Raw genomic sequence first — 19,956 nt, 5'->3', positions numbered from 1 at the left:
CGCTGGGTGTGGGCAGCGGGGTGTCTGTACATTGGGTGTGGGCAGCGGGGTGTCTTTACGCTGGGTGTGGGCAGCGGGGTGCGTGTACACTGGGTTGGGTGGCCCATCCCACTCGTACCACACTGGCCAATAGCTGTAGGAGCCTGAGGGCGATCACAGCAAATGCAGCAGCAGCGTCTGTATCCGATTCCAGACTGATGTGATGTTTAGACAGCAGTCAGAGCAGTGGAGGAAGCTTGTCGCTTTCTCCTGGATCCAGTCAAACAGCTCCTGTCTGGATGTGATTTGCTGCGTGCGGTGATCTGTATTAATGCAAGTTTTGTTTGTACAGGTCACATTCGGATCTCAGACTTGGGACTGGCAGTCTACGTGCCAGAGGGACAGACTGTGAAGGGCCGAGTTGGCACTGTGGGCTACATGGGTAAGTATGGTGTACACAGAGGAGCCTTGGTCCCTCCCAGTGCTGTCAGGTAGCAGGAGCTGGAGTGGGGACAGTGTGTTAATGCCACACAGTCTGATCACACTGTGCTGCTGTGCTAGTCATGACCCTGTGGCACTGTGACGGAAACCACTGCAAAATCCCAAGGGAAAAGCTCACTTGGAGCTTCAGAAACATTGACAGCAGCATCACTATGATAATCACTACAATTATATCCTGGGATTAACAATCACAAATGGCATTTCGTACAGGAAAAATGGATTTGTGGAGATGATGTTCGCCAAGGTTTAAACCAAAGTGGGATTGGGTGGAGCCCGGGATGGAGGAATGTCGGGATGGAGGAATGTCGGGATGGAGGAATGTCGGGATGGAGGAATGTCGGGATTGAGAGCTCAGCATTGAGGAATGTCAGGATTGAGAGTTTAGCATTGAGGAATGTCAGGATTGTGGGCTCGGGATTGAGGAAGGTCAGGATTGTGGGCTCGGGATTGAGGAAGGTCGGGATTGTGGGCTCGGGATTGAGGAAGGTCGGGATTGTGGGCTCGGGATTGAGGAAGGTCGGGATTGTGGGCTCGGGATTGAGGAATGTCAGGATTAAGGGCTCAAGATTGAGGAATGTCGGGATTGAGGACTCAGAATTGAGGATTGTCAGGTTTGTGAAATGTCAGGTTTGACAGATCAGGATTGAGGAATGTCGGAATTGAGGACTCAGGATTGAGGAACGTCGGGATTGTGGGCTCAGGATTGAGGAACGTCGGGATTGAGAGCTCAGGATTTAGGAACGTCAGGATTGAGAGCTCAGCATTGAGGAACGTCAGGATTGAGAGCTCAGAATTGAGGAATGTCGGGATTGAAAGCTCAGGATTGAGGAATGTCGGGATTGAGGACTCAGGATTGAGGAAGGTCGGGATTGAGGACTCAGGATTGCGGAACGTCGGGATTATCGGTTTAGGATTGAGGAAGGTCGGGATTGTGGGCTCGGGATTGAGGAATGTTAGGATTGAGGGCTCAAGATTGAGGAATGTTGGGATTGAGGACTCAGAATTGAGGATTATCAGGATTGAGAAATGTCGGGATTGAGGATTCAGGATTGAGGAATTATTGGAGAAGATTCTTCGTGACAGGATTTACTACCATTTGGAAGCAAATGGGCGTATTAGTAAGAGGCAGCATGGTTTTGTGAAGGGGAGGTCGTGTCTCACTAACTTGATTAAGTTTTTCGAGGAAGTGACAAAGATGATCGACGATGGAAGGGCAGTGGATGTTATATACATGGATTTCAGTAAGGCCTTTGACAAGGTACCTCATGGCAGACTGGTACAGAAGGTAAAGTCGCATGGGATCAGAGGTGAGCTGGCAGGATGGATACAGAATTGGCTTGGTCATAGAAGACAGAGGGTAGCAGTGGAAGGGTGCTTTTCTGAATGGAGAGCTGTGACTAGTGGAGTTCCGCAGGGATCAGTGCTGGGACCTTTGCTGTTTGTAGTATACGTAAATGATTTGGAGGAAAATGTCACTGGGCTAATTAGTAATTTGCAGACGACACTAAGGTTGGAGGAGTTGCAGATAGTGAAGAGGATTGTCAAAGGATACAACGGGATATAGATCGGTTGGAGACTTGGGCGGAGAAATGGCAGATGGAGTTTAATCCGGACAAATGCGAGGTAATGCATTTTGGAATGTCTAATACAGGCAGGAATTATACAGTAAATGGCAGAACCCTTAAGTGCATTGACGGGCAGAGGGATCTGGGTGTACAGGTCCGCAGGTCACTGAAAGTGGCAACGCAGGTGGATAAGGTAGTCAGGAAGGCATATGGCATGCTTGCTTTCATCGGCAGGGGTATTGAGTATAAAAGCTGGGAAGTCATGCTGTATAGAACTTTGGTTAGGCCACACTTGGAATATTGCGTGCAATTCTGGTCGCCACATTACCAGAAGGATATGGAGGTGTTGGAGAGGGTGCAGAGGAGGTTTCCCAGGATGCTGCCTGGTCTGGAGGTTATTAGCTATGAGGAGAGGTTGGAGAAATTCGGATTGTTCTCACTAGAGCGACGGAGATTGAGGGGCAACTTGATAGAAGTTTACAAAATTATGAGTGGCATGGACAGAGTAGATAGTCAGAAGCTTTTTCCCAGGGTGGAAGAGTCAATTACTAGGGGACATCGATTTAAGGTGGGAGGAGAAAACTTTAGAGGAGATGTGCGGGGCAAGTTTTTTACGCAGAGGGTAGTGAGTGTCTGGAATTCGCTGCCAGAGGAGGTGGTGGAAGCAGGTACGATAGTGGTGTTTAAGAGGCAGCTTGACAAATACATGAATAGGATGGGAATAGAGGGATACGGACCCCGGAAGTGCAAAATGTTTTAGTTTGACAGGCAATATGATCGGCGCAGGCTTGGAGGGCCGAAGGCCCTGTTCCTGTGCTGTACTTTTCTTTGTTCTTTGTTGAATGTCAGGATTGAGGACACAGGATTGAGTAATGTCGGGATTGAGGACTCCGAATTGAGGGCTTGGGATTGATGAATGTCGGGATTGAGGAATGTTGGGATTGAGGACTCGGGATTGAGGAATGTTGGGATTGAGGAATGTTGGGATCGAGGGCTCGGGATTGAGGAATGTCAGGATTGAGGGCTCAGGATTGAGGAATGTCGGGATTGTGAACTCAGGATTGAGGAACGTCGGGATTGAGAGCTCAGGATTGAGGAACGTCAGGATTGAGAGCTCAGCATTGAGGAACGTCAGGATTGAGAGCTCAGCATTGAGGAACGTCGGGATTGAAAGCTCAGGATTGAGGAATGTCGGGATTGAGGACTCAGGATTGAGGAAGGTTGGGATTGAGGACTCAGGATTGCGGAACGTCGGGATTACGGGCTCAGGGTTGAGGAAGGTCGGGATTGTGGGCTCAGGATTGAGTAATGTCAGGATTGATGGCTCAAGATTGAGGAATGTTGGGATTGAGGACTCAGAATTGAGGATTATCAGGATTGAGAAATGTCGGGATTGAGAACTCAGGATTGAGGAATTATTGGAGAAGATTCTTCGTGACAGGATTTACTACCATTTGGAAGCAAATGGGCGTATTAGTAAGAGGCAGCATGGTTTTGTGAAGGGGAGGTCATGTCTCACTAACTTGATTGAGTTTTTCGAGGAAGTGACAAAGATGATCGACGATGGAAGGGCAGTGGATGTTATATACATGGATTTCAGTAAGGCCTTTGACAAGGTACCTCATGGCAGACTGGCACAGAAGGTAAAGTCGCATGGGATCAGAGGTGAGCTGGCAGGATGGATACAGAATTGGCTTGGTCATAGAAGACAGAGGGTAGCAGTGGAAGGGTGCTTTTCTGAATGGAGAGCTGTGACTAGTGGAGTTCCGCAGGGATCAATGCTGGGACCTTTGCTGTTTGTAGTATACGTAAATGATTTGGAGGAAAATGTCACTGGGCTAATTAGTAATTTGCAGACAACACTAACGTTGGAGGAGTTGCAGATAGTGAAGAGGATTGTCAAAGGATACAACGGGATATAGATCGGTTGGAGACTTGGGCGGAGAAATGGCAGATGGAGTTTAATCCGGACAAATGCGAGGTAATGCATTTTGGAATGTCTAATACAGGCAGGAATTATACAGTAAATGGCAGAACCCTTAAGTGCATTGACGGGCAGAGGGATCTGGGTGTACAGGTCCACAGGTCACTGAAAGTGGCAACGCAGGTGGATAAGGTAGTCAGGAAGGCATATGGCATGCTTGCCCTCATCGGCAGGGGTATTGAATATAAAAGCTGGGAAGTCATGCTGCAGCTGTATAGAACTTTGGTTAGGCCACACTTGGAATATTGCGTGCAATTCTGGTCGCCACATTACCAGAAGGATATGGAGGTGTTGGAGAGGGTGCAGAGGAGGTTTACCAGGATGCTGCCTGGTCTGGAGGTTATTAGCTATGAGGAGAGGTTGGAGAAACTCGGATTGTTCTCACTAGAGCGACGGAGATTGAGGAGCGACTTGATAGAAGTTTACAAAATTATGAGTGGCATGGACAGAGTAGATAGTCAGAAGCTTTTTCCCAGGGTGGAAGAGTCAATTACTAGGGGACATCGATTTAAGGTGGGAGGAGAAAACTTTAGAGGAGATGTGCGGGGCAAGTTTTTTACGCAGAGGGTAGTGAGTGTCTGGAATTCGCTGCCAGAGGAGGTGGTGGAAGCAGGTATGATAGTGGTGTTTAAGAGGCAGCTTGACAAATACATGAATAGGATGGGAATAGAGGGATACGGACCCCGGAAGTGCAAAATGTTTTAGTTTGACAGGCAATATGATCGGCGCAGGCTTGGAGGGCCGAAGGCCCTGTTCCTGTGCTGTACTTTTCTTTGTTCTTTGTTGAATGTCAGGATTGAGGACACAGGATTGAAGAACGTCGGGATTAAGATCTTGGGATTGAGTAATGTCGGGATTGAGGACTCCGAATTGAGGGCTCGGGATTGAGGAATGTCGGGATTGAGGAATGTCGGGATTGAGGAATGTTGGGATTGAGGAATGTTGGGATCGAGGGCTCGGGATCGAGGAATGTCAGGATTGAGGATTTGGGATTGAGGCCTCGGGATTGAGGAATGTCGGGATTGTGAACTCAGGATTGAGGAATGTTGGGATTGAGAGTTCAGGATTGTGGAATGTTTCGAGCAGGAGCCCAGGATTGAGGAATGTAGGGATTGAGGGGCCTGTATTGGGTAATTGGTGGGAGAAGGAGCCCTGGATTGGGGAGTTTTCAGGATTGGGGAATTTCACAAGTGTGGAATGTTGGGAGAGTGAGCCAGAGCTGTGGCAGGGCACCAATCTTGAACCTACACTCACAGGATCTTGTGAAAATGAGGGGCTCCGTTACATATCATTTGGGTCATTTTAAAGCAGATTTTGACGTCACCTGATATCCGTGGGGTTTATGAAGTGGGGTTTGCACAATCTTTGAACATTCCTGAAGATTGCCAGATAAACCTTAGGTTATAAAAAAAGGCTTGCATTTATATAGGGCCTTTCCTGATCATGAGAAGCCTCAAAGTACTTTCCATCCAATGAAATACACAGGGCGGAATTGTCCTAGATTGCACTAAATGCAGTAGCGGGTGTGAATAAAGACATTTTTCCCGCCAGCTACTTGGCGGGTTTTTGTGCCATATCGTCCGCTTCCCGCCTCATTAATTATGCAGCTGTCGGACATTGTCTGAATTGCCCACCAGGCTTTTACCTCCCCATTCCCTCACTCCAGGTTCATTAAACTGCAGCCGTGCACACAGTTCTCAATGCTTGCGCACCAGGACTGCTCCAGTGAAGACATGGCCCTGAAAGCCAAGAAGAGTTCAGCGACCCACCGTTGGAATGCCCTTTGGAGGGCCGCTATGATCTCCTCCACCCCCGCTCTGGCTGGAGGAGGTCCAGCAATCTCGCCACTCCGGCTTGGTAGGCGATGGCAGCGGTGGTCAGTGCCAATGCTGCACAAAGGAGTTTGGCCATCCAATGCAGATAGAGGATGAATGATCTCATCCGTGCTGCCAGGGTATGGCAACCATCTCATCACTCTAAACTCACACACTCAAGCCCATCAGACATTCACTGGCATCTCACTCACTGCCAACTCATGGACATCACCACTCACTCTCTCACACACACCCTCACATCTCCATCTGGTCTCATCTCCTCTGGAGACTGCCTTCTCAGCCCTCACCATCTTGAGGCCACTTACACAGACCAACATGTTCCCCCCCCATACACACCCTGGGATACCCCCCTTCCCCAGTACAGCCCTTGACCTGCAGCCATTGAAAAGCCACCCACATACAGCTGGTCTGGTGGATAGAGACCTGCCCCTGAGCCCCCGAAAAGTGATGTGGTGCTGCCTGTGAAGCCTGGAGCTGATGACTGTGAGTGCTGCCCGAAGCAAGGCAGGCAAACAAACCTCGAAGTCCCGAGTGAAATGCAGCTCTCCAGGTTCACATTGCTTATGTACAGTTGTGAAACATGTCGGCGTGCAATCACACCCACGTGCCCGGGCGATCCAGCCTGGGGTGGGTGGGGGTGATTCCGGTCAGCAGGGCTAAAGTAGTGAAATGAGGTTCCCGCCGTGTGGTGGTCGGAAATGTGACTGCCATTGATGGGTGGAGCAGACCGTCGCAAATTGGCTTCCCGATGACGTGTAATTGATTTTTGGCCTCCTCGCCATATTGTCCGTTCACACTGCCAAACATGTCCGACACCCGTGGGAGCGGAAAATTCTGGCCTAAGTGTAGTCACTGTGTTACAATCCCAGCTGATGTTAATACTCTAACTGCTCAGATCCCAGAGTGAAACCTGGCTTGATAGATCCTAACTCATACTTTTTGTTTAGAAACCATGGAGGAACGTTATTGAATAAATTCACAGGACTCTGCTCGTGACCTTTTAACACAAAGAATAAAATATTTATTAAACAGGAAAAGTGAACTATATTACACCAGACAAAAAGGTTGGAAAGATCTCAATACAAACACAAGAAAATGATTCAAATATTCACTATTCCTCCACCTCAGCTATATTTTTACAGACACATATTCGGAAAGATTAAACAATTTACAATATCTATCTTAAACTCTAATATTCAGGATACGTATGCAGTACATGTGAACCAACTGGCAGACTGTGTCTAATGCACCACACTCCAAAGTAAATGACAGATGTGACCAAAGCAGTTTCTATGGGTTTCTCAACAACCCACCCATGCAATGGTCACACCGTGAGCCAACCAATCTCACCTTCTGAGATTCCTTTCCCTTGGATCTCCGCGTACATTCAAGCTTCAACTTCCAAGTACACTTTCAGATCTTTGGCCATGCCAAGTGGTGTTCTACCATTGCTCCAAAAGGCCCACAGTAAGAAATCACCAACCTTCGGCTGCCTCCTTGGATCTTCTGGGCTCCCCTCAAGCCCACTTTGCTTCAAGTCTTCTCCCTTCAGCTCTGTCTTTCATTTAGAGCCTATTTCTCTGCTCCTTACTTTTAACTTTACTTAACAGAAACTGTTTCAGATTCCTGTCTTTGTCCCTTAACTTGGGACTTCCTTCTGGGACCCCTTTCTGCTCCACTCTCTGATTTGGGACCTTCCTCTAGGTTTGGGACTTCCCCCTGTCCCCCTCCCCATGTCCTGCCCCCTGGGGGCAGCTTCTCTGAAATGGAGCCCCTCTTCAGGTCACCTGACCTGCTGTTTCACGTTATTTCACTTTTCTTCTTTTTCTCCTGTACACGTGTGGAGTGCTGGTTCCCGGCCTAAAGATGGTGAAATCTACAAATTGCGCATGCGCAGAAGTCCTGGAAACAGAAACCCGAATGAACAATGTGTGGCCATTTTCCAGTGGGCACATGTGCAGAAGGCCTGGGGCCCACTGGGAACTGTAGCTCCTGAGCTCCTGATCTCTGACCTGGATTTAAAACTTAAGGTAAGGACCTGGAGTTCATTACAACTGTGGAATGTAGAAAATACAGCACCTAATTTGTGCACAGCAAGATCCCACGAACAGCAACATGGTTAATGACTGGACAGTCTGTTTCTGTGATGTTGGTCTAAGGGTAAACATTCACCAGGACACCAGGCAGAACTCCCTTGCTCTTCTTTGAAATAATGCCATGGGATCTTTTATAGCCACCTAACAGGGCAATGGGGCCTCAGTTTAATATCTCAGCTGAAAGACAGTACCTCTGACAATGCAGCACTTGCTCAATAGCATTGAGGTGTCAGTCTCCATTTTCTGCTCAAGCCCTGGGGCGAGACTTGAACCCCCAGCCTCGGAGAGGTGAGAGTGCTGATCCATGAGGAGTACCATTACTGGTCTTACAGTGCTCAAGTGGGGACCTTGTAAGAATCTTTCTGTGCCTGGATCTGATTTCTAAAAGAAAGGAGGGAGGTAGAAAGAGAATATCTGAAGATATGAAGTAGGAGCAGCTGTAGGCCATAAGAGCCCTTCAAGCCTGCTTCACCATTCAATACAATGATGGCTAAGATTATATCAATATATGTATTAGGCTGAATCTTCTGAGGAGTGGCGATCACCACTCTGCTGCTATTTTTTACACAGTGCCGGAGCTCCACATTTCGGGCCCGATCCAAACTGGGCCTCTTCAGGAATGCAGAGTATGCTTGTCCTGAGAACCCTTCCTCCTGGGGCTGGCTGGATGCCGCATTCAGTTAAGCCCTCAGTCACTAACACACCAACATAGCTTTTCAGTGTGTTCGTGAGTGAGTGTGAGTGAGGTAATTGAGGAGTGGGCAGGGTGGTGAGGTTGGGGGAGGGAAGTTGGAGGGTCGAGAGGGTTTGGGGGCAGTTGGAGGGTGATGAGGGAGTTGGAGGTTGGGGGAAAGTTGGAGGATTGTGGGAGAAGTCAGAGGGTCGAGTTGGGGTTGGAAGGTTGAGGAGGGAGTCGGGGGTTGGGGGGTCTGTAGCAAGTCGGGGGGGTGGGGGGGTGGCCTCAGTTGTATATTTACCCAGGAGTTTGACATGGTTTTTCCTGGTCTAATATTCTCTGGGTAACTTTCCAGGTCATTAAGTCAGAACTGTCCAAGGTCTCCAACTCTAACTCAGAGTTTTTTTTATTCTTTCATGGGATGTGGGCATCACTGGATGGGCCAGCATTTATTGCCCTTGAGAAGGTGGTGGGGAGCTGCCTTCTTGAACCGCTGCAGTCCACATGGTGTAGGTACACCCACAGTGCTGTTAGGGAGGGGGTTCCAGGATTTTGATCCAGCGACAGTGAAGGAACGGCGATATATTTCCAAGTCAGGATGGTGAGTGACTTGGAGGGGAACTTCCAGGTGGTGGTGTTCCCATGTGTCTGCTGCCTTCTAGATGGTGGGTTTGGAAGGTGCTGTCTAAGGAGCCTTGGTGAGTTAGAAACCATGTTAGGTGGTTCCAGACAAGTGGGAATTGCCCATTAGAAGTTGAAATTTCTCAGGAAATTCCCATGGAGTCTTTGCATTTGGACTTCCAAGTGGTCCTGCAGCACATCTTCTGGGGTACGTTCCCTCTGAGTCCAAAATCTGTCCATCTGAAGCTTGAATAAACTCAACATCCATAACCCTCTGGGTTAGTGAGTCCCATAGATCCACAATACTTTGAGAGAAGAAATTTTTCCTCATCTCAGTCATAAATGGCCAACCCTTTAACCTGAGAGCAGACCCCCTCGTTCTAGACGCTCCAGCCAGAGGAAACATTCTCTCAGCATCGACCCTGCCAAACCCCTTCAGGACCCTTATACGTTTCAATAAGATCTTCACTTACTGTTCCAATCCCAGAGACTACAAACCCATTCTACTCGATCTCTCTCATCCCAGAAAGTATTTTTAAACCTTTGTTACACTGCCTCTGAGGCAGTGAGGCAAACCTATCCTTTTATGGGTATGGTGATCAAACCTCTGCACATTTTTCAAAGTGGCCTCGCTTAAAGTTCTGTACAATTACAGCAAGACTTGCTTATTCATGTTGTCCAACCCACTTGCAATAAAGGCCAACATATCAACTGTTTTTCTAACTTCTTGCTGCACCTGCATGTTAACTTTCAATGTTTTGTGTATAAGGACATCCAAATCCATCTGAACGAGCAATTCAGAAGGCAAATGGTATGTGCATTCCAAGGGGATTTGAGTACAGGAGTAAAGATGTCTTGCTGCAGTTCTGTAGAGCCTTGGTGAGACCGCACCTAGAGTATTGTGTACAGTTTTGGTCCCCTTACCTAAGGAAGGATATATTTGCCATGGGGAGAGTGCAACGGAGGTTCACCAGATTAATCACTGGTATGGCGGGACTGTCCTGTGAGGAGAGATTGAGGAAACTGGCCTGTACTGTCTAGAGCTCACAGAGGGATATAGACAGGGTAAGTGCAAGGAGCATAATGTAGGTAAATGTGAAGCTGTTCAATTTGGTGGACAGATTAGAAACACAGTGGTTTTTAAATGTGAAACTATTAAATATTGGTGTTAGGAATTGAAATCACGAGGGAAATGGTACTGAGCAAATTGATGGAGCTGCGGGCTGGCAAGTCTCCAGGTCCCGATGGATTACATCCTAGGGTCTTAAAAGAGGTGGCTAATGAGGTAGTCGACACTCTGGTGTTAATTTTCCAAAATTCACTAGATTTCGGAAAGGTTCCATCAGACTAGAAAGTAGCAAATATAACCCCTCTATTCAAGAAGGGAGGGAGGCAGAAAACAGGAAACTATAGGCCAGTTAGCTTGACGTCTGTCATGGGGAAGTTATTAGAATCGATCATTAAGGAGGGTATGGCTGGGCACTTAGAAAAGCTCAAGGCAATCAGGAAGAGTCAGAATGTTTTTGTGAAAGGAAAATCATGTTTAACCAATTTATTGGAGTTTTTTAAAGGAATAACATGCACAGTGGATAAAGGGGAGCCTGTAGACAAACTGTACTTGGATTTCCAGAAGGCATCTGACAAGGTGCTGCATCAAAGGTTATTACGGAAAATAAAAGCACATGGTGTAATGGGTAACATATTAGCATGGAAAGATGATTGGCTGGCTGGCAGAAAGCAGAGAGCATGCATAAATGGGACTTTTTCTGATTGGCAGGATGTGACGAGTGGCGTCCCACAGGGGTCTGGACTGGGGCCTCAACTTTTTACGATTTACCTCAATGACCTAGATGAGGGGAGTGACGACATGGTAGCTACATTTTCAGATGAGATAAAGATAGGTAGGAAAGTATGTTGTGAAGAGGACATGAGGAGGTTGCAGATGGATATAGATAGGTTGAGTGAGTGGACAAAGATCTGGCAAATGGAGTTTAATGTGGGAAAATGTGAAATTGTTCACTTTGGCAGGAAGAATAAAAAGGCAGAGTAGTATTTAAATGGAGAACAGCTGCATAATTCTGAGATGCAGAGGGATCTAGGTGTTCTAGTACATGAGTCAGAAAAAGTTAATATGCAGGTTCAGGAAGTAATAAAGAAGGCTAATGGAATGTTATCTTTTATTACGAGGGAGATTGAACATAAAAGTAAGGCTGTTATGCTTCAGTTATACAGGGCATTGGTGAGACCGCACTTCGAATACTGTGTGCAGTTTTGGTCTCCTTATTTAAGGAAGGATGTAAATGAATTGGAGGTGGTTCAAAAGAGGTTTACTAGATTGATACCTGGAATGAGTGGGTTGTCTTATAAGGATAGGTTGGACAGGCTTGGCTTGTTACCAGTGAAGTTTAGAAGAGTGAGGGGTGATTTGATTGAAGTATATAAGATCCTGAACGGTCTTGACAAGATGGACGTCGAAAGGATGTTTCCTCTTGTGGGTGAATCCAGAACTAGAGGGCGCTGTTTTAAAATTAGGGGCCACCCTTTTCGGACAGAGATGAGGAGAATTTTTTTCTCTCAGAGGGCTGTGCGACTTTGGAACTCTTTGTCTCAGAAGATGGTGGAAGTAGGGGTCATTGAATATTTTTAAGGCAGCAAGGGGATCAAAGGTTATTGGGGTTAGATGGGAATGTGGAATTCAAAGCACAAACAAATAAGCCATGATCTTAATTAATGGTGGAGCAAGCTCGAGGGGCCGAATAGTCCACTGCTGTTCCTATTTCTTATGTTGTCATGTTCTTATTTGATAGAGGTGTACGAGATTATGAAAGATTTAGATAAGGTAGATAAGAAAAAACTGTTCCCATTGGCTGATGGACAAAGGGACACAGATATAAGGTTTTGGGTAAGAGATGCGGGGGGGATGCAAGGAAGGAATTTTTTACACAGCGAGTGGTAATGACCTGGAACACACTGCCCATGAGGATGGTGGAAGCAAAAACAATGATTTCAAAAAGAAATTGGATGTGCACTTGAAGTAAATAAAGTTGCAGGACTGGGGGACAGAGCGGGGGCATGGGACTGACTAGATTGTTCTATTGAGAGCTGTCATGGACTTAATAGGCTGCATGTCCTCCTGTGCTGTAAATTACTCTATGAATCTGCCTCCAGCACACTCTCAGGCAGTCCATTCCAGATTCTAATCACTCTCTGCATTCAATTTTTCCTCATTGCTTCTTTTGCTAATCACCTTTGATCTGTGCCTCTGGTTCTCGATCCTTCCCCCAATGGGAACAGTTTCTCCCTATCTACTCTGTCCAAACCCCTCATGATTTTGAATACCTCTAGAAGATCTCGTTTCAACTTTCTCCAAGGAGAACAGCCCTAATTTCTTCAATCTGTCCACATAACTGAAGTTGCTCATCCCTGGAACCATTCTTGTGAATCTTTTCTGCACCCTCTCTAATGCCTTCGCATCCTTTTTAAAGTGTGACACCAGAACTGGATGCAATACTTCAGTTGCGGCTGAACCAGTGTTTTATATCGGTTTAACATAATTTCCTTACTGTATGCCCCTGTTGACAAAGCCCAGGATACTGTCTGCTTTATTAACCACATTCTCAATATGTGCTGCCACCTTCAATGAATTAGACACATATACACCCAGGTCCCTCTGCTCCTACACCCTCTTTAGAATTGTAGTCTTTATTTGATATTGTTTCTCCTCCTCCTTTCAGCCAAAATGAATCACCACACTTCTCTGCATTAAATTCATCTGCCAACTGTCTGCCCATTCCACCAGTCTGTCCATGTCCTCTTGAAGCTTATCTCTATCCAGCTGACAGTTCCCAATACTGCAAAGTTTGTGACATCTGCAGATTGCAGTGTCCTGTACACTCAAGTCAAGGTCATTAATATAAATGAGGAAAAGCAGGGATCCTGACAGCAGTCCCTAGGAAACTCTGCTAATTTTCTTTCTTTGTTTAGGCTTGGAGGGCCGAAGGGCCTGTTCCTGTGCTGTACTTTTCTCTATTTGTATCTTCCTCACAACATACATTCCAAACTAACATTGTATTGTATTTTCAACAAACTTGGATATATTACACCCAGTCCCTTCATCTAATATAGAATGTAAATAGCTGAGGGCCCAGGACTGATCCTTTTGGTACCTCACCAACTTCAACCTGCTAACCTGAAAATGACCCATTTATTCCTACTCTCTGGTTTTCTGTCCATTAACCAATCATATATCCATGTTAATATATCACCCTCAATCCCATGATATACAACAGCCTTTCATGTGGCACCTTATTGAATGCCTTCTGAAAATCCAAATGTACCACATCAACTGGTTTCCCTTTATCAACCTTGCTGATTACATCCTCAAAAAACTATAATAGATTGGTATATCAATAAAAAGAGAGAGGGAGATAGATGCAGAGCACAAACTGGATAAATTCTTCACTGTTTTTAATCTCTTTAAGCTCCTGAAGGCATTCAATAAGGTGCCACATGAAAGGCTGTTGTATATCATGGGATTGAGGGTGATATATTAACATGGATATATGATTGGTTAATGGACAGAAAACCAGAGAGTAGTAATAATTGGGTCATTTTCAGGTTGGCAGGTTGAAGTTGTTAAGGTACCAAAAGGATCAGTCCTGGGCCCTCAGCTATTTACAATCTATATTAGATGAAGGGACTGGGTGTAATATATCCAGAGCACAAACTGGATAAACTTTTCACTGTTTTTAATCTCTTTAAGCTCCTGAAGTTGTGAAGAATGAACGATATACATTCAGCCCCGATTGGTGGGGTCTGGGTTGTCTCTTGTACGAGATGATTGAAGGACAGTCACCATTTCAACAGCGGAAGAAAAAGATCAAAAGGGAAGAGGTGGAAACCCGGGTCAAGGAAGGACAGGAGACCTACTCTGCCAAGTTCTCGATGGAAGCACGTTCACTGTGTCAGATGGTGAGTCTCTGTCACTACAAAATTCATGCTGAGTGTTGTGTGTTACCCACGCTGGGAACCAATATTGCAGCAATAAAAGGAGTCACTGAGACTTTTTCTAAACCTCAAAGTCAACAGATTGATTACAATGGTAAATATGGAAAAGATATGTAACATTTAATACATTCCAGGTAACTCCTGTTCCTCCAGAGCTATAAACCAGTGAGAAAGAGGGAGTGAGAGTTTGGAGGAGACATTGGGTCTGCCTATTACGCAGGTAACACTGTGGGTTCAGAGCCACAGGAAACAAAAATCCAGGTGTGACATCACAGGAAAGCTATAAGTTGTTTGGCTGGTGAGTGTTAGGAGCATAGGAAATAGTATCAGGAGTAGGCCATTCAGCCCATCAAGCCTGCCCCACCATTCAGTTAGATCATGGCTAATGATCTACCTCAATGCCATCTTGCTATGCTATTCCCATATCCCTTGATATCCAAAAATCCATCAATCTCTGCTGTGAACATACTCAATGACTGAGCTTCTACAGCCCTCTGGGGTAGAGAATTTGAAAGATTCACCACCCTCTGAGTGAAGAAATTCCTCTTCATCTCAGTCTTAAATGAGACTATGTCCCCTGGATCTAGACCCCTGAGCCAAGGGAAACATCCTTCCTGCAACTACCCTGTTGTTATGACCCAGCAGTTGGTAAAGGCTGAGTTATTTAAAATCCCAGAGGGAAACTTTAAACAACTGTCATAACCTATATTTTCAATTGGTACGTTTGAGATGCAGCTCTGAATTCAGAAATGAAACCACCAAGCCTCCAGAGGTTTTTATATAAATTAAATTAAACATTTATTAATTTAACAAGGATTTAAACACATACACGTCTACAAATTACGACCATAATAATTTTTAAACAAATCCCCAAATTGATCACTCCCACGTAAATCTTCACCAGAGCAACAGTAACTCATAGACTTAAACAGACACCAGCCAAAGCACATTTTATCTTACAAATTCAAAATAAGGTTCTTTCAATTTGTTCCTTCGCAGACACGGTGGTAGGCTTACAGGCTTAGATCTAACATGCCTCTGACTCACACACAAAACTCTCCTGTATATACCTAGCCTTCCCTTTGAATGTAAATTCTCATTGTATCATCAGCCCCTTTGAACTCCACCTCTTCTAACAATAAAACCCCTTTCATAGGATCAATTTTATTAGTAATATATACATATTGCTTGGTGTCTCTTAGCTAGGAGCAAGATTTCACCCCCAGGCTTTGAATAGTTTATTCAACAAAATACAAATGTACCCTCTACCTACTGTTTACATCTCAAAACCATTATACATCAAAGCACCCAGACTAGCTTGCTTTAATCCAAATAACACACACACACACTCACACCCTCAGACATAGTCCCCACTACCTGTCCGATTTAAAATAATTTCCAATAACATTATCTACAATAATATCTTCATGATACCTGTCGAGCCCTGTAAGAATTTTGTACACTTCAATGAGGTCACCTCTCATTCTTCTAAGCTCCAGAGAATACAGGCCCAGTCTCCTCAACCTCTCCTCATAGGACGATCCTGCCATTGCCAGGATTAGTCTGGGGACCCTCCGTTGCGCACCCTCTATGGCAAGTATATCCTTCCTTAGGTAAGGACACCAAAACTGTACACAATACTCCAGGTGCGGTCTCACCAAGGCTCTACAGAACTGCAGCAAGACATCTTTACTCCTGTACTCAAATCTCTTTGTGATGAAGGCCAACATGCCATTTGCCTTCCTAATTGCTTGCTACATCTGCATATTAGCTTTCAGTGACTTATTAACAAGGACACCCAGGTCCCTTTGGACTCAACACTTCTCAATTTCTCCCCATTTAAGAAATATTCTGCCTTTCTGTCTTTTCTACCAAAGTGGATAACTTCACATTTTTCCCCATTATATTCCATCTCCCATGTTCTTGCTCACTCACTTAGCCTGTCTAAATCCCCTTGAAGTCTCTTTGCATCCTCCTCACCACTTACATTCCCACCTAGTTTTGTGTGATCTGCAAACTTGGAAACATTACATTAGGTCCCCACAACCAAATCATTGATATAAATTGTAAATAGCTGGGGTCCAAGCACTGATCCTTATGGTACCCCATTAGTCACAGCCTGCCAACCTGAGAATGACCCATTTATTCCTACACTCTGTTTTCTGTCCATTAACCATAGAAACATAGAAACTAGAAGCAGGGGTAGGCCATTTGGCCCTTCGAGCCTGCTCCGCCATTCATTATGATCATGGCTGATCAACCAACTCAATAGCCTGCTCCCGCTTTCTCCCCATATCCTTTGATCCCTTTCCCCCAAGAGCTATATCTAACTCCTTCTTGAAAACATAATGTTTTGGTCTCAACTACTTTCTGTGGTAACGAATTCCACAGGCTCACCACTCTCTGGGTGAAGAAATTTCTCCTCATCTCAGTTCTAACTGGTCTATCCCATAACCTCAGACTGTGACCCCTGGTTCTGGACTCCCCCATCATTGGGAACATCCTTCCTGCATCTACCCTGCCTAGTCCTGCTAGAATTTTATAGGTTTCTATGAGATCCCCCCCATTCTTCTGAACTCCAGTGAATATAATCCTAATTAACTCAATCTCTCCTTATATGTCAGTCCCGCCATCCCAGGAATCAGTCGGGTAAACCTTTGCTGCACTCCCTCTATAGCAAGAACATCCTTCTTCAGATAAGGAGACCAAAACTGCACACAAGATTCCAGGTGTGGTCTCACCAAGGCCCTGTACAATTGCAGCAAGACATCCCTGTTCCTGTACTCGAATCCTCTGGCTATGAAGGCCAACATACCATTTGCCTTCTTTATCGCATGCTTACCTTCAGCGACTGGTGTACAAGGACACCCAGGTCTCATTGTACATTCCCCTCTCTCAATTTATATCCATTCAGATAATAATCTGCCTTCCTGTTTTTGCTACCAAAATGGATAATCTCACATTTATCCACATTATACTGCATCTGCCATGCATTTTCCCACTCACTCAGCTTTTCCAAATCACACTGAAGCATCTCTGCATCCTCCTCACAGCTCACCCTCCCACCCAGCTTTGTGTCATCTGCAAATTTGGAGATATTACATTTAATTCCCTCATCTAAATCATTAATATATATTGTGAATAACTCGGGTCCCAATTCTCATCCGGTGTATTACCCACAATCCCATGTGCTCTAATTTTGTTTACTAATCTCTTGTGTGGGACCTTATCGAAAGCTTTCTGAAAATCTAAATACACCACATCCACTGCTTCCCCTTTATCTATTCTGCTAGTTACATCCTCAGAAAAACTCCAACAGATTTGTCAAACATGATTTTCCTTTCATAAATCCATGTTGACTCTGCCTAATCCTACCATTATTTTCTAAGTGTTCAGTTATCACACCCTTTATAATAGACTCTAGCACTGTCCCTACAACTAATGTCAGGCTAATAGGTCTGTAATTCCTTGTTTTCTCTCTCCCTCCTTTCTTAAACAATGGGATTACATTTGCTACCTTCCAATCTGCAGGAACCGTTCCATAATACATAGAGTTTTGGAAGATGACCGCCAACACATTCACATCTCTGCAGCCACATCTTTCAACACTCTGGGATGTAGATTCAGCCAGTTTAAGGATCTTTGTTCAGTTTCTAAAATTTTAAAAATAGAAACGAGACATCTATATATTTTATAAAAATATACAGTGTGAGATAGTATCAAACTTAAAGAAAAAGCATATCATCATGCAAAGACAGGTGGTAGGTCAGAAGATTGGACAGAATATAAGGAACAGCAAAGAATGACTAAAATATTAATGAGGAGGGAAAAATTAGAGTACGAGAGAAAGCTGGCTAGAAATATAAAGACAGATAGTAAGAGTTTCTATAGATATTTAAATAAGAAAAGAGCTAACAAAGTGAGCATTGGTCCTATAGAAAGTGAGTCTGTGAAATTGATAATGGAAAACAAGGAAATAGCAGGTGAATTGAACAGGTGTTTTGCATCGGTTTTCACTATAGAGGATTTGAGTAACACCCCAGGAGTAGCTGTGAATCAGGAAATGGAAGGGAGTGAGGAACTCAGCGAAATTGCAATCACCTGGGATGAGGTACTGAGCAAATTGTTGGAGCTGCGAGCTGTTAAGTCCCCAGGACCTGATGGACTTCATTCTAGGGCCTTAAAAGAAGTGACTAGTTGATGCACTGATTTTAATTTTCCAAAATTCTCTAGACTCGGGGAAGGTTCCATTAGATTGGAAAACAGCAAATGTAACTCCTTTATTCAAAATAGAGGGAAACAGAAAGCAGGAAACTACAGGCCAGTTAGCTTAACATCCTGTCATAGGGAAAATGTTAGAAGCTATTATTAAAGATGTTATAGCCGGGCACTCAGAAAAATTCAAGGCAATCAGGCAGAGTCAACATGGTTTTGTAAAAAGGAAATCATGTTTAACCAATTTATCGGAGTTCTTTGAAGGAGTCACATGTGCTGTGGATAAAGGGGAACTGGTGGATGCACTGTACTTACATTTCCAGAACTTGATAAAGTGCCACATCAAAGATTATTGCAGAAAATAAAAGCTCATGGTGTAGGGGGTAACATATTGGCATGGATAGAAGATTGCTGGCTAACAGGAAACAGTAAGTAGCCATAAATATGTATTTTTCAGGTTGGCAAGATGTAACGAGTGGTGTGTCACAAGGATCAGTGCTGGGACCTCAACTATTCACAATTTATATAAAGTACTTGGATGAAGGGACCAGTGATATGGTTACTAAATTTGCTGATGACACAAAGATAGGTAGGGAAGTAAGTTGTGAAGAGCACATAAAGAAGGGGCATAGATTGGTTAATTGAGTGGGCAAATATCTGGCAAATGGAATATAATATCGGAAAATGTGAAAATGTCCATTTTGGCAGGAAGAATAAAAGGGAAGCTTATTGTCTAAATCATGAGAGATTGCAGAGCTCAAGAGCTTCAGAGGGACCTGGGTGTCCTAGTGCATGAATCTCAAAAGGTTATAATGCAGGTACAGCAGGTAATTAGGAAAACTAATAGAATGTTATCATTAATTGTGAGGGGAATTGATTACAAAAGTAGGGAGGTTATGCTTCAGTTGTACAGGGCATTGGTGGCACCACATCTGGAGTACTGTGTACAGTATTGGTCTCCTTATTGAAGAAAGGACGTAACTGCGTTGGAAGCAGTTCAGAGAAGGTTTACCAGCCTAATGCCAGGAATGGGTGGGTTGTCTTATGAGGAAAGGTTGGACAGGTTAGGTTTGTACCCATTGGAATTTAGAAGAGTAAGAGGCAATTTGATTGAAACCTTTAAGATCCTGAGGGGTCTTGACAGGGTGAATGCGGAGAGGATGTTTCCTCTTGTGGGAGAATCTAGAACTAGGGGTCACTGTTTAAAAATAAGGGGTCGCTCATTTAAGACAGAGATGAGGAGCATATTTTTTCTCTCAGAGTGTCCTGAGTCTCTGGAACTCTCTTCCTCAAAAGGCGGTGGAAGCAGAGTCTTTGAATATTTTTAAGGCGGAGCTGGATAGATTCTTGATTAACAAGGGGGTGAAAGGTTATCAAGAATAGGCTGGAAGTTACAGTCAGATCAGCCATGCTCTTATTGAATGGCAGAGCAGGCTCGAGGGGCCGAATGGCCTACTCCTGCTCCTAATATGTATTT

General features: G+C 44.8%; 1 protein-coding gene across 1 annotated transcript in view; it reads left to right on the top strand.

Moving 5' to 3' along the window:
• The window catches only part of grk6 (G protein-coupled receptor kinase 6), a 208,197-nt gene that overhangs the window by 168,495 nt on the left and 19,746 nt on the right, over positions 1-19,956 (top strand). Inside the window, exons 11-12 of the mRNA XM_078534833.1 lie at positions 332-421; positions 14,020-14,228. Coding sequence (XP_078390959.1) covers positions 332-421; positions 14,020-14,228 — 299 coding nt within the window. The remainder of the gene's footprint in view (positions 1-331; positions 422-14,019; positions 14,229-19,956) is intronic.

The sequence above is a fragment of the Cetorhinus maximus genome, unplaced genomic scaffold, assembly GCF_964194155.1.
Source record: "Cetorhinus maximus unplaced genomic scaffold, sCetMax3.hap1.1 HAP1_SCAFFOLD_115, whole genome shotgun sequence".
Taxonomy (NCBI): domain Eukaryota; kingdom Metazoa; phylum Chordata; class Chondrichthyes; order Lamniformes; family Cetorhinidae; genus Cetorhinus; species Cetorhinus maximus.
This window is presented reverse-complemented; position numbering and strand designations above follow the sequence as displayed.